The 12,918-nt window shown below is 42.4% G+C and overlaps 1 protein-coding gene and 1 pseudogene across 4 annotated transcripts in view; both read right to left on the bottom strand.

Moving 5' to 3' along the window:
* E2F7 (E2F transcription factor 7) overlaps positions 1-12,918 on the bottom strand; it is a 39,372-nt gene that overhangs the window by 26,276 nt on the left and 178 nt on the right. For 3 of the 4 annotated variants that reach the window (XM_073900617.1, XM_025883345.2, XM_073900619.1), the window contains exons 1-4: positions 12,675-12,856; positions 11,892-11,984; positions 4,387-4,662; positions 487-655 (exon numbers count right to left, since the gene is read on the bottom strand). In XM_073900617.1, the coding sequence (XP_073756718.1) occupies positions 487-655; positions 4,387-4,662; positions 11,892-11,984 (538 nt within the window). In that variant the 5' untranslated portion in view covers positions 12,675-12,856. Of the gene's footprint in view, positions 1-486; positions 656-4,386; positions 4,663-11,891; positions 11,985-12,674; positions 12,857-12,918 lie in introns of those variants that run through there. The other variant, XM_073900618.1, reaches the window with a different exon arrangement.
* Positions 1,740-2,364, bottom strand: LOC112832283 (ATP synthase F(0) complex subunit C2, mitochondrial pseudogene; annotated as a pseudogene).

Genomic DNA, 12,918 nt, shown 5'->3' with positions numbered 1-12,918 from the left:
TTAGCTGTTTGAGTTATGTCCAGATGTGCTTCTCCTCGTTTGGCAGGCTTGCTGTGAATATCACAGTATACGGCTTCAAACATAATGCTCTTGCTCTCAAATCCTGTTTGATAACAGAAATAACACCGGGTCTGAACTCCTAGAAGCATTATTAAAAATAAACAGCAAGGCATTTTTAAATGTTTTTTGTCTGTCTGAAATTAAAAACGAGATATTAATTTTTAATGAGTCTTTTTATACAAATATTTTATGAGGTCAAAAAAAAAAATTTCTGTTTGACCCTCCGGCTCGGAAGATTCCCTGGAATCCTATGCATAAGGATGAGAAATTTCATGACAGGAGGAAGCTGGCTTGCTCCTCTGTTCTTACCATTCAGAGCCCATCCTTTACTTAATGAGAAGCTATCTGAAGACTTTGGCCTGCCAGAGGAAACCGGTTTCCCACTGTGACTAGAGATAGGCCTGCAGGTAATCTGATGATACATACCAAGACTGACAGCAACTTCATCTAGGGAGATGGTTGTTTTCTCAGTTGACAAAGGGTAACTTGGATAGCGAGCTAGAAACTTCTGGCACAGGAGTCCTAGACTCTTCTGTTTTCTGCTTGGCCTTTGCTTTTCAAATTCGTCCACAGCACTGTCCCCAACCACATCAAGCTACAAAGGGCAGACAAAAGGGAGGGGAGAGATGTCATAGTTAACATCAATAGAGAAATTGCATGAAAAATGTAAGAGAAATGCATAGGGAAATGAGAGTTATTGGCAAAGTGAGGGGGACATCTTGTCCGTATCATGCTAGATTCTGGTTAAAATACATTTCTTAATCCAATTTTCTTAACGTTTTACTGATTGTTTTCTTTGGACTGAATTTTTTCTCCTTTGAAACTTGAGGGTGAGTCTTTTGGTTAAAAGCTTCAAAAGTGAAAAATGAAGTTGTGAATGGCTTGTTACACCCTTGCTACTAATGTGTTCACTAGATCAGCATCACCAGGAGCTTGTTAGAGACACAGAGTCTCAGGCTGTATCAGACCTGATGTATCAGAATCTAGATCTTGGGTGATTCCTACTGACATAGAAGTCTGAGATCCACTGGCCTGCATTGTGTCACCAGTGTTTTATTTTTTACAACTGACCAAGGGTAGATGGAACTGAACAAGGGCAGTTAAGTCTTCTTCCTTATTCTTTCTTATTGCAAGTACGCTAAAGTAGTATCCTTGTCTCAACAACCCATATTTGAAAAAGGCTCAATTCAAGCCCAAGAAAGTAAAAGGCTTTTCAATGAACAGATTCAAGGAGAAAAGTGATATGATAATCTCAATGGCTTTCAGAAAAAGCATCTGCTAAATTTAACACCCATTCATGATTTTCAAAAATGCCCTCAGAAAACTAGAAATGGAGAACTTCTTTAGTGTATCTATAAACACCCAACAGCAAACACATGTCTTAATGGGAAAATCTTGGAAGCATTCCCTTAAAATCTGGAAAATGATAAAGATGCCCATTATCACTGTTCCTCTTCAACACCATATTGAAGATCCTAGCCAGTGCATGAGGACAAGAAAAAGAAAGTGAGGCAAGGGATTAGAAAAGAATAAGCAAAACTTTCTGCAGAAGACACGATTGTTTATATATAAAACTCAAAAGTGTCTCAAATTATTAAAAATAATAAGCGAATTTAGCAAGGTAGCTGTAAAGGCAAAACAATGTATCTCAAAAATCACTTGCATTGCCATTTTTTTTTCCTTAATAATACAGTATTTATTTGTCTTCCCTCTGTCAAACCCTGAGCCAACCACTTTCCCCAGGCTGCCTGGGGAGGTATAGGAAAAGGAACATACAGGGCAGACAAGACATGGGAGAAAGACCTATGGGAGGTGGAGACGGCTCCTTCACGTGGCGAAGAGGATGAGAAAGGCCACCATCAGGCAAAAGAGCCCCATGGCCTCCGAGAGGGCAAAGCCCAAAATGGCGTAGGAGAAGAGCTGCTGCTTCAGAGAGGGATTCCTGGCATAACCAATGATGAGGCTCCCAAACACAGTCCCAATTCCAGCCCCAGAGCCAGGCACCCCTACCGTGGCAGCCCCAGCCCCAGTGAACTTGGCTGCTGTGTCGATGTCCCTTGAAATGGCGCTGGTTTGGAAGCTGCGGCTAGGAATACGTGCGGTCAGGGGACGTGGGGCTGCCAAGCTGCTGAGGCTCTCATCTGTCAGTGTCTCCGGTGGTTTTAGCACCACTGCTGACAGTGATCGGCTCAACAGCTGAGCGGTGCTCCTGACCAAGAAGGGGGTGGAGACGAACTTTGCACAGGCGTACATTTTCAGGGGATGAGGGGCTGTGGCGGGAGAGCAGCTCCCGGTGCAGAGAGGACAGAGAGGGGCGGCGGCAGGTGGGAAGAGCGACAGGAAGGCTCAGCGCATGCACGGCCTGGACCCTTTTTTTTTTTTTTTATTTCATTTCTAACCAAATGTCAGTTTACTTTCTTGGTTCTGTTTGATTATAGTAATAAACTCTATTCGTGGATATAGTAACAGAAAAATGAAATGAAAAGACATTATTTACAATAGCAATAAGAATATAAGAAATGTTTTTAGGAACAAATCTAGCAAAAATCTATTTGCATAAAATATTAAAACTTAGATCTTAGAGAAATGCACTTAAAACTTAGAGAAATATACTGTCTTCATGGACAGGAGAGCTCAGTACCATAAACAGGTTTATTCTTCTCAAATGAATCTACATGTAATGCAATTCCAATTAAAATCCAACTGAAGTATATAAGGAAAAACAAAAGGCCAAGAATAGCCCACATACTCTGAAGCAAAATAAGTTGAGTCTTGCTTTACCTGAAATCAAGGCTTATTACAATCTGGTATTGATGTAGGGATGCACAGATTGGCCAATGGAACAAAAGAGAGCCCAGAAAGAGATGACAGAGATAGCCCTGCCAACTTGGGAAAAAAAGAAGGACTGAATAAATAGCCCAGGGACAACTGATTACAACAAGCAACACGAAAAAAGATAAGCACCAGACTGAAATGTAACACACTGAACTGATAAAGGTTTATTTTCAAGACTATACAATAAACTCTTACATATCAGCATGGAGAAAAAGAACCCAATAAAAATCAGCAGAGAACATGAAGAGACACTTCACAGAAGAGGAAAAAAAAAATGTGGTGGCCAGTAAACATGTGAAAGAGGCTTAGCCTCATTAGTAACCACGGAGAAACAAATGAATATCACAAAAATACACAACTGTATACCCATTAGATTGGCAGAAATTAATAAATTTGACAGCATCAACTGTCAGAGAAGATGTAGATCAATAAATGTTCATACATTATTGGTGGGTGAAAATAGCACTTGGGAAAGCAATTACTTTGTGAATATTTGCATATCCAATAACTTAATAATTTCACTACTAGATATGTACCCTAGAACAGTAGTCCTCAAACTTTTGGGTCATAGAATCCCTTTATATTGTTAAAAATTACTGAGAAGTATCTTCCTTAAATTGAGTCTTTACTACCTTTGGATAGAATATCTGATCATATAAAATATACTTATGTACATAATATTTTTAGTACCCAAAACCAGATTCTGGACATCTTTTTCTCTTCTCCTGTCCCAATTTCTTCATTTTGGTAATTTTTGTAGCATAAAAAATCCCCGAGAGGAGGAAAAATGGAGAAATAACTGACTTTTCTTAGCAAATCTGGGAAGAAGTTTGATGGGAGAGTGAAAATTATTGGCCACTGATTTTTTTTTTTAAAGTATAGATATGCTGTTTATTCAATAGCTCTGGTTCCCCAGAGGGCAGATAATTTAAAGATGATTTAACTTTAAGGCCTCAAACCAAAGAAACGAACATCTATAAAAATAATGAAATTTCCCAAGTCTAAAATAAACTATTGCCCTCAAAATTGGAGCAAAATTACAATTTGCAGCAGCATAAAAAAAGTCCAATCTTCTTTATTAAATCAAAATTATTAAATAGTTTTGCTTAAATAACTGTCATTCTTAAAATGTGTACTGGGAATAGTCAAGGGAGTAGCATACAGAAGAGAAAAAAGCATTCATTATGAAAAAAATGAGTAAGAATTCCATTTCAGCTATAAATAAGATATTAAGTTTTGATATATTTTCATATCTATAAATAGCAAGGATTTGTGGATGAAAGATACTGCCTACCTAAAGGTATTTTACCATTACAGACATTTGACATGCCATTAAATCACTCCAATAGCAAAAAAAAAAAAAAAAAAAAGACATGAAGTTTAATACTGCTTTTGGCTCGGTAGTAACTGAAGAATTGAGAATTCTATGACTTAAATAATCAAGTAAAAATTTAAAAGTTCTATAAAGCCTGAGGAGTGCAGCCTGTTTACCTGCAGAGAGTCTGTAAAGGCATCATCTTTATTTTCAATGGGCCTGAACAGTCCCTTTTTCTTCTCCCGGTCTCTTATGTCCGGGCTGGCGGCGCTAATGAGCATCTTCAGGTTAGCTGTGGGTGTCCATGGTTCCGCCTGCTGTCTGTCAACAAGCTTAACTGGAGTAATGGGATTTCTTTCTGGAGTGAAGATTTTTTGCTTTGATAAATCAATTGGTTCATTTTTTATTGGAGTCTTCGGGGCCATCCTTGAGCGATCAACAAATATATTTTCCTATTTTAAAAAAAGAGACCTTTTAGCAAGAAAGAGAAAGCGCAGATATAAGCTAAGAGCATTTTGTTCCCATGATTCACCAAGACATGAAGATACAAAGAGACCATATGTTCAGGGCTGAAAAGTATCAGGCTAGAACTAATGAAAACAGACAGAAGGATTTGTGGAATCCAAGAGTGGTTCAGCGAAAAAATGATCATCATCTACTGCTTTTTTAAAAATTTTATTTTATTTAAGATTTAATTTATTTATTTGAGAGAGAGAGAGAGAGAGAGAGCGAGCGAGCAGGGGGAGGGGTAAAGGAAGAGGGGGAGAGAGAGAGTCTCAAGTAGACTCCCTGCCAAGTGTGGAGCCTGAGGTGGGGCTTGGTTCCAGGACCCCGAGATCATGACCTGAGCCGAAATCAAGAGCCAGATGCTTAACTGACTGAGCCACCCAGGTGCCCCTCATTTACCCATTTTATTTTATTTTACTTTTTTTTAAAGATTTTATTTATCTGACAGAGAGAGAGAGAGCACAAGCAGGGGGAGTGGCAGGCAGAGGGAGAGGGAGAAGCAGGTTCCCCACCGAGCAGGGAGCCCGACCCGGGGCTCGATCCCAGGACCCCAGGATCATGACCTGAGCCAAAGGCAGTTGTTCAACCAACTGAGCCACCCCGGCGCCCCTCATTTACCCATTTTAAACATACTTCTCATGCATCTCTGTGAACAAAGTCATGAGTGTATCTGTCACTGGTAGATGCTTGTAATAGCTGGGGATGACAAGGGCAACTGTGGGTTGAGTCCATATTGCTTCTTTATTTACAGGTTTGCACTAACTAATGCAGTACAATTTTGCTTTTGTTGTTCAGTGTTCACCAGTGCTAATATAGCAATTAGTAGTAGGACCAATGGAAAAGTATCCAACAAAATGCCGCATTTCAAACCAACCTGGAGGGCTGTAATTCCCCTAGAGCAGTGCTTCTCAAACTATCCGTGGTGAAGGGCCAGGGTTTTTTATTTCCAAACTCCCAGATACTGATACGTGGTTTTACTTCATAGGACTCACATGCAACTTCCACCACCTGTGACTCTCCATTTGCGTTTGTCAGTCAAACAACCTACAGTCCGTTCAACAGGAAGAGACCTCTGATCATAGGCTTAGATCAAATTGCTACAGAGCTTTCCAAGTGCTTGACTCTCAAGTTCTATTCTTAATTTTTTGCAGTTTAGTAATAATTTGTGGACTAGCACGTGCCCCCCGACCACACTTTTGAGTAGACCATCTCAGATAATTATAGGAAAAGATCAATGATGGATCCATTAAGTTCCTTAGTCCACTATGAAGAGGGACTAAGTATATGAAAGCCACATTTGGAACTACCAAGTAATGAAAACAAGTTTTTTTCCCCGGAAATAAGGATTTGCCGTCTGAAAACGGAAAGATTCTGCTCTTTCTGTAGCAGAATTCACCGCCAGGCAATCGTATCTTACATAATGATGAAGGCGGATGCATTAAACATTTGTCATTCCTCTTCCTATACAGGTATCACTCTATAGCGACTGCATGCTTACATTTTGGCTGGGCAGTGGTTTAAAAAAGATGCTTTCCTATAAATGAGCAACATATGAAGAGAGGCAAAAAAGATTGGGAGCAACTGGTGTTTGTGTTAGCAGGGCCAGCTCTCGTTCCTTGGATCCGCAGAAGCTGCCCCCTGGCCGTGGTGAGGCTCTGCCCTAGTGTCACTGGAAGGACAGGAGGTGGGGGCAGGGGTGACAATTTCCCACCACAGCGGCAATAAGCTGCCAGCCTGGAAACTTCATCTACGCACATCTCTTGACACATCCCTACTAGTGTGCAATTCTGATGACGTCTTCTACAAGGGAACTCTGAAGGGAAAGTATGGAGTATTTACTATGGACCACACCCCATTTTATGTACTTTACATCTGTTAACTCATCCAATCCTGTGACCTAGGTGCTAGTTATTTTTCCAGTCTACAGATGAAGAAACGGAGGCACAGAGAGGTTAAATAACTTGCCCGAGGTCACATATGCCCTTCAGTCAGTATAAAAGTCATTGGTATGCAAGAAACAGCGGACAGCAGACATTTCTGAAATCCTGCATCTAGAAACGAGCTTGTCCTGGGTGCGAACTGGGAGCAAGTTATCTTTACCACAGCTCCCACAAAAGGTACCCAGCAGGCCACTGATCCCCACTGGTGCCTATGGAGAGGCAGGAAGGGGAAGGAGCTGTGCAGGCAGGCTGTAGGGCCACTTACCTGCCTCGGCTACTTTGCAGCAGCCTGAGTGGGAGCAAGCTGCTTGTCTTCACCGTATTTTAATTCTCTCCACTGAAAATGAAGTTCATACAAATACCAACCGCAAGGACTATTAGAATAGTTCCTGGCACATAGCAACCTCTCAATAAAACTTAGCTGTTGCCTGTTGCCCTCTGTCCCATTCTTTCTTACTGTTCATTCTGGGTACTCAGAGCTAATATGATATAGCACGTCATATTGCTATCTAACTTCTCAGGTGCGTATCTTGACTCATTAATGAGAGTGTGCACTTCTGGAGGTCAGGGAGCAAGTTCCACATGTCTCAGTCCTCACAATTTTTGGCACAATGCCTTCCCCTTACAGATGCTGAAAGAACACTGTGCCTAGATTATCTAGTTTTCCAAAAAGCATCCCTGTGGCAGAGGGTGTGGCCCAGGCGCGCTGAGGTGGCCAGAGATCCACCCTCCTTCTGTACTGCCTCTAGGGTACCTACCTACTCTCACAGGAATGATGAGCTCCTACTTTTTCCCTATGGAGGAACAATTTAGATGCGTTATTTCCTCCAACACCTTGGTATATTTTCACTACAGGTTAAGGAAAACTTAAAGCAGGAGGGGAGTTAGGTTACCTGCTAGGTTATGACTATAGCATACCTCCACGAAAAGGAAAAAAAAAATGCCATGCAAATTTGCATTCTGAGATCTCAGATGGGCAGAAAGTCAACGGTACTCTAACCAGACCCTGCTTCATCTGTCTGTCTAGCCTGCAGTCCTGACACCATGCAAGTGGAAGGGGATTTAGAATTTGGAAATGTGGTTTTTGTCTCAGCTCTGTATCTTTTTGATCCTGGACAAATTGCTTATTCCGTCTGGGCTCAGATTTCCTTATCAATAAAAGAAGGGTTCCAATTAAAGTTAACTACCTCTGAGGCTTTCCAGCAAGGCTTCCCAGCTGTGTGGTAGCCACAGGGCTGCACTGAGATCTCTTCAGGAATGAATGATTCAGGATGGCTCTGAGGGGTCATACTAGAACTTCCAGTTGGGTAAAGTCCAGACCTCCCCTGAGACCGTGTTGCAGATCTGCTTCTCCCGCTGTCCAGTTTTGCTGCCTTCCCCTCCCACCCACAGGCCCGGATCCCCAGAGCGCCCCCTAACAAACCTCCTGTGCACTGACTCCATGTTGGATCTGCCTGCCAAGAAATCTAAGCTGCAAAGCCCAGGAAGTCACCTCCTCAGTGGTCAGAGGAGGTCAGAGAAGGCCTGGGGAGATGTAAACCATGAAACTGGCTCTCCAGTTCTCATATGCAAATGGAGATCACATTGCCTGGCTTACTTGCCACAGAAGCGCTGGGAAGGTGGGATCAGTTGAGAAAGGTGAAGGCAGTTTGTAACTTGTGAGTGCTATACAGATGTGTATGATCATGAATTACACCAGCACTTCGACTCTGCTGTATACTGCCAGAGAGAGGCCTTGTAGTTAGAAGATCTTGTTTCAAGTCCTGCTTGTGTCTCAGATACAGCTTTGATCGTGTTCCCTCAAATAACACATACAATGATCAGCCTTGTCCAGGCCCTTGGCAATATTTTGCCAACTGCTTTTCCAGTTTCATCTCATCCCTATTCCGCATTTCGCCCAAACAGTACACTTGCTTTTCTTCAAACTTGCCCTACACCATGACTTTGTCTTTAATGCTATCAGTGAAGCTTCGCCCTTTGAGACCCTACCTACGCTTTAGGCCTAGCTCACTGCAAAGATGACACGTTAGGAAGTGTCTCCTAGCAATCGACCAACAAACAACTCTCTTTCCCTTCAGAGCACTTTCTAGAATGAGTAATCCACACCAACAGCTTTCCCCTACCCATCTCCCAAGGGTTCCTCAAACCACCAGTCTGTTCTGCTCCACTGCTTTCACCTAGGTCACCTCTCGTTTGCCAGATCAATAGCAAAACACCTCATGTGACCTTACTGCCGTGGTTGAGACTGTTGACTTGTTCTTTGCTCTACAAAACATGTAGTCCTTCTGAAATAGCACACTTTCTCTCTTGGTTCTCTTCCTACTTCTCAGACTATTTCTTCTCAGGCTCCTTCCTTGGTTCCTCTTTTTCTGATCTTAAAACCTCCACTCTGTTCCCTCTCTCTGGGATAGTTCACTCAATCTCATGTCCATGGCTTTAAAACAACCTGTATGCTGACAGTTCCCAAGTTTGTATCCGGCTAGGACTTTTCATGAATTCCAAAATCATGCAACCGGTGCCTCCTGCACATATTTATCTGCCTATAATCATACAGGAACAAAGATTTAGTCCAAATCTAACTTACCTTTTTTCTTCATCACTCCTGAAAGTCACGGGTGACATTTAAAGAAAACCTGTGCCCACTAAGTCTGGGCATTGTCTCCAAATGTACCTGCTTATTTCTACTCCTTACCAGTTCCCTTCCTCTCCACTTGCTTAAGTTAGCATTCATTCCTTCAAGCCCTTGTGAGGCATTATCTCCTTCACAAAGCACCCTGACAGCTCAGTCCTTACTGCTCACCCCTGTGTGCCAAACCATCCATTTTCTTTTGTCTTCCCCACATGCACTGTAAACAACTTAAGAGGAGACTCTTGCTTATTATCTCATAACTGGACTCGGTAAACTTGGGTAATGAAATTGAAAACTCATATATTTAAAAAAATTTCTCGGTAAGTAGCAAGAAGATGTGTGCATAATACAGGACTTATAACTGTTGACAAATGTGCATAAAGTCAAAAAAGAGAAATCCTCTCAACTCTAGCTGACCCATAAAACACTGTACCAGGCATCCCTCAGAGGGTTTCAAGCAACCATTCAGCACTACTAGCTCTGGCCACTGTGAATATCTTGAACATTACTCGAATGCCTACACCTCATGTTGCTTCCTCTGCCTACGATGTCCTTCTCGCTCACTCTTGTTTTTTTGTAGGTTGAATGTCCTCAGCCATTGAGGCTTAGCCCAGATGTTACCTCCTCTGTGAAGCTTCCCAAATCTCCCAGAATTTCCTGTGAATTTATTTCTTCCTCTATTTTGCCAAACATTTTGTCCCTGCTCCTATAATGGCACTTACCAAATCACATTACAGTTGGTTAGTTTTGTATCTGAGACCCTGAGAGTCTCTCAGGTAAGTGAGGGCAGGGCCAACATGTTTGGCTTTGGGTTGTCAGTTCCACTGAGGACAGTGTAAACAGTATGTGTTACTGGGTTACAAACACCTAAAGAGGGAGGTGCTATTTATTAGCTCCAATTTACGGAGGAAGAAAATAGGTTGAGAGAGGTGAGGAAACCTAAACCGCTGTGTCCCAGCACTTGGAACATAATATTCATTGAGTGACTGTATAAATATATTAGTTCAAGGTTACGGAGCTAATAAATGGCAGAGCAGGAAATCAAACCCATATCTCTGTTACTGCAAATCCCATGTTCTCGCCATCCCTAGAAACCCTCCTTCCTTTACTACATTGCAAGGTGAAAAAGACAAAACCCCTCCAATATCTGGGCAGAAGCACTGTTCTCATTCCTTTCCTTCTCTTTGAGAGGTAAAATCATCTCTGCTCATACATTCCATTTCAAACATTTTAACTGCTTTTCCGGTCTCTTTTGAGTGATTTGAGTTTTTCTCAGCGTGCATTAAAATGGGAAAGATCAACTGGACACAGCACTCACTGATGCTAACTAGAATAGAGTGCCCTTGTGGAAGGCACTTGATAAAAAAATCACTGACCCAGAAGGAAAGAAGTGGACCCTGACTCAGGCTTTATATAAGTGTATACACAATCTTTCAAGGCTAATCCATCTGAATTATAAAGGAAAACAAAAAGTTTTGCTCCGAAACTCTCAAAGCCAAAACCCTCAATATACATTTTAAAGTCTGGGCATGTCCATCCTCATATGGCTTAGGTAATTTTTAGAAAGTCCTCTTGGAACCAATAATGTTTTGGTATATTTCTTTTCCTAACAAAAAATTTTTGAATGCTAGGAACAACAATCTACAAAAAACATACAATTGCACACCTATCCAAAATGAACAGTTGTTAAGTATTCTTCAAAGGTTCACATAACAGGTGCTTTGCAACCAGGCAGTTTCACTGTTGATGCAAAGCCTAAAAATAAGACTAGAAACCTAGAGAAGTTCAAAGCCCAAGAAAGTTGCTCAGATTTGTATGCAAAGCTTCTATATCTGGGTTTGTTATATCTTTTTGGCTTCCGCCTAAAAATGCTTAGACATTCACTAACAAGCTACTGTACCTTTTCAGTAGGGCACTGGCTGGTAAGTGCAGTTGTGCTGATGAGGGTATGGTGATAGTTTAGACATTACTATGGCCACTTTATTTCATTATGTTTCTTGAAGACTCAACCAAGGTCTTAAAAATCACAAGGGGCGGAAAAAGGTGGGGGAAAGGCTTAGTACAAAACCAGCAGTAGCACTGTCAAATATTTAGAGTGTGCTTAGTGGGCTAAGTCATTTTATCTCCTTATATATGGGAGACACAGGTCATAATTTTGGGTGAATGGAACAGCCGCTAGGTGCTGGGTCATTGGTACGAAGAACATTTCATAGCTCTTTAATAATCCACCATTACAGTATAAGGTATAGACCTTATTTCTTGGGAACTGAGGCTTCACATTCCTGTGCAGCATTAGCTAATTCCACTCTTGACAACTATAAGTATTATAAACTTTTGAGTGCAGTGTCCAGCACATCTTCGATTCATGTAAATTGGTTCCAACATTACATCTAACTTAGCCTCTTTCCACCGCACAATTGTTGAGTGGGAAACTCAACAATAATGGTTTGAATGCCTTCATTGTAAAGAAAGTATATTTCTATAATGTTCATCAAAATTTATTACGTTTATAAGACAAGTACAAGTGGCATGTTGGAACACTTCATTTAATTAGACATCACCATCCTAAATATGTTAGAACTTTAAGGTATTTAAGTGCACTTACCTTTTGTGCATTTTCCCCATCTTCAATTGCAAAATCTAGTCTGGACTGCCTGGGGTTGATCAGGTCTTTTAGTGTTAAACAATTTACCTCCATCTGTAATGCACAATTACATTAGAAGGGATTTTACAGTTGGATGTTTCCTCCTCCAACAAAAATATCTATTTATTACTTGCTCGTGAACATGAACTTCCCCTCCCTAAACTCATCTTGGTAATTTCCAGGAGCGTAGCCATCCCCCAACTTTAAAATGCACATGAATGAATACGAGCCCTTTAAGTGTGCTTGGAAATTACTAAAAACCTGGGAAGAAAACAAAAATCGACAAAAATGGTAATTTTTTATGAAAAGCAACAGCACCAAAGTTACCAAGTCAGGAGAGTGTAGGGCAAATCTGTCAGAAAGTACAGGGTCGCCTGGGTCAGTTAATTTTGGCGCAAAGAACTGGGAGGAATTCGGCTTTGAGGGGGTTTTGAATCAGGGGGGAAGGAAACCTGATCGCCAGACCAAACCCACTCAGCTTTTAGCGCAGGCCTCCAAGCGGACCCCAAGGATAAACTCTCCCAAAGAATCCCCCAGATCGCGAGGAAAGACAAGTCTCTTCTACTGCTCCACGGGAGGGAGAGATAGAACCAGGACACCCCACGCACGCCTGGTCCGGCCGCAGAAATGCCTCGATCCCCGCCAGCAGGGGAGAGGGGTGGCAGGCTGGCAGCCTGGGCGGGGGTGTCCCCTTTCCCCCCAATTCCCGCCTCCTCGCAGAGCTTAGGGCCGCACGCTACTTACTCCCACTTTGAGAAGGAGGTTTCCTGCCTCTGGGGACCTCCACGACCCCACACCGGCGCGGGACCAGCGGGGCGAGGCGATCAGCAGACGGGCGGCGACATCGGGCGGGGAAAGTGAGGCGCGCAGACCCCCGCTCCGAGTGCCCTGAGCTGGCCGGGACCCCGCGGCGTCCGGGCAGCGCCAGCGCTACAGCCCTAGATCGCAGTCCCCGCTAAAACACCTCCTCTGGCGCCTTGAGACCGAA

This window comes from Callorhinus ursinus, unplaced genomic scaffold (genome assembly GCF_003265705.2).
Source record: "Callorhinus ursinus isolate GAN/ISIS: 27379988/994484 unplaced genomic scaffold, GSC_fseal_2.0 scaffold14, whole genome shotgun sequence".
In the NCBI taxonomy this organism is placed as follows: Eukaryota; Metazoa; Chordata; class Mammalia; order Carnivora; family Otariidae; genus Callorhinus; species Callorhinus ursinus.
Note: the sequence above shows the minus strand (reverse complement) of the source record. Positions and strands in the feature narration are given on the sequence as shown.